We start from the raw sequence: 1,652 nt of genomic DNA, 5'->3' as shown, positions 1-1,652 counted from the left end.
AAAGAACAAACCATAGTATAAAATCGCTCAACTGAATGCTCCTATAGGGATGTGATGCAAACTAGAAGACTAGACAGAGACTAGACTCATTGAGATCATCAACAAGACTGGCTCTCTTCCACACTGTGTGTTTTGTACTGTATTCCTCCCCTCACCCCCAATCGGTCGCAGCAGATGGCCCCTCCCTGAACCTGGTTCTGCAGGAGGTTTCTTCCTGTTAAAAGGGAGTTTTTCCTTCCCACTGTCGCCAAGTGCTTGCTCATAAGAGATGATATAGTTGTTGGGGTTTCTCTGTGTTATTGTAGGGGGTTTACCTTACAGAATAAAGTCATCCAAGTGACTTTTTCAGTTTGAAGAAGAAGAAAAAGAAGTGATGAAACATTTCTCCCACTGAAAACACTATGTCCAGATGAACAGAATCAACCTCTTGGTGAATACCTCAAAATGACAAAGTGAAAAGCTCCAACAGGTTTGATGGGGACCGTTGGTACTCGGCTATTTTCAGATCTCTCCAGAGATGTTCAGTCAGGTTCAGGTCTTGGCTCTTGCTGGGTCACTTCAGAGTGGTCCCAAGCCACTCCTTTGTTATCTGGGCTGTGTGCTTAGAGTCACTGTCCTGTTGGAACCGTCACCCCAGTCCAAGGTCCAGAGCCCTCTGGAGCAGGTTATCATCAAAGATGTCTCTGTACATTGCTGCATTAATCTTTCCCTTGACCATCACTAGTTTCCCCGTTTCTGCTGCTGAGAAATATTTTGAGGTGAAAAAATGAATTTAATCCATTTTAGAATAAGGCTGTAACATGACAAGACAACATGACAGTTGGAAAAAGTGATGCACTGTGAATACTTCCACTGTAGGGTGAGGTGGTATTGATGAACTTGTATGATTTGATGATAACGTCAGTATGTGTTGGGTCTTACAAATAAACTTACAAATAAAAACACATCAAACACCACAAACATAACTCGAGGTCACAACATCAAGAGCGGGGTGAACAGCAGCATGGCACCAGATCTGCCCTAACCCTCCATTAAACCAATCAGCCAACAACCCTGTGTTACCTGAATATGCTCCCATCCTCGCTGACCTCAGGTGTAATCTCAACCTGCACAGACCAACAGATAAAAAAATGATTAAAAAACTGGACTGATCAAAAAAAAAAAATCAACAATTAGCACATCAGTGACATCACAGTGACACAACTTACCTGTGGTGTATTTGTCTCCAACCTGATGTCAGAGTAGGTCAGTGATGTCACTGCTTCTGCTTGAAAAAAGAGACCTGCAGAAAGATGACATCATCACATCACATGATTACATCCTTCCTGATAAATATCGAGTCAAGTGTAGCTTAGCACAGACTTTGCATACATACACAGCGTTGGCACGATCTTCATCAGGATCTCCATGGCGACACGTTCTGCCCGATTGGATCCAAAGAGTTTTTCTAGAAGTCTCCACGTCGTCCGTCTGTCTGCATGTTCCAACTGCTCTCCACCAATGGGAGAGTGACTTTCTGCAGTCATGTATTTGTTGACCAACCACTGGAAACACTTGAGTTCATCTGAGACCAGAAACTCCAACATCTCCATGATGACAACTGAGTCTGAGGCATTCTGGGAAACAAAAATAGGACAGCTGGTGACATCATG

The 1,652-nt window shown here is 43.4% G+C and overlaps 1 protein-coding gene across 1 annotated transcript in view; it reads right to left on the bottom strand.

The window, feature by feature from the left end:
• LOC102304245 overlaps positions 1 to 1,652 on the bottom strand; it is a 13,092-nt gene that overhangs the window by 5,408 nt on the left and 6,032 nt on the right. Inside the window, exon 5 of the mRNA XM_005922965.3 lies at positions 1,063 to 1,106. Within this exon, the coding sequence (XP_005923027.1) occupies positions 1,063 to 1,106 (44 nt within the window). The remainder of the gene's footprint in view (positions 1 to 1,062; positions 1,107 to 1,652) is intronic.

Source organism: Haplochromis burtoni, unplaced genomic scaffold, assembly GCF_018398535.1.
Source record: "Haplochromis burtoni strain Fernald_Lab_line unplaced genomic scaffold, NCSU_Asbu1 Contig_61, whole genome shotgun sequence".
In the NCBI taxonomy this organism is placed as follows: Eukaryota; Metazoa; Chordata; class Actinopteri; order Cichliformes; family Cichlidae; genus Haplochromis; species Haplochromis burtoni.
The sequence above is the reverse complement of the archived record's forward strand: the minus strand, read 5'-3'. Positions and strand labels throughout refer to the sequence as shown.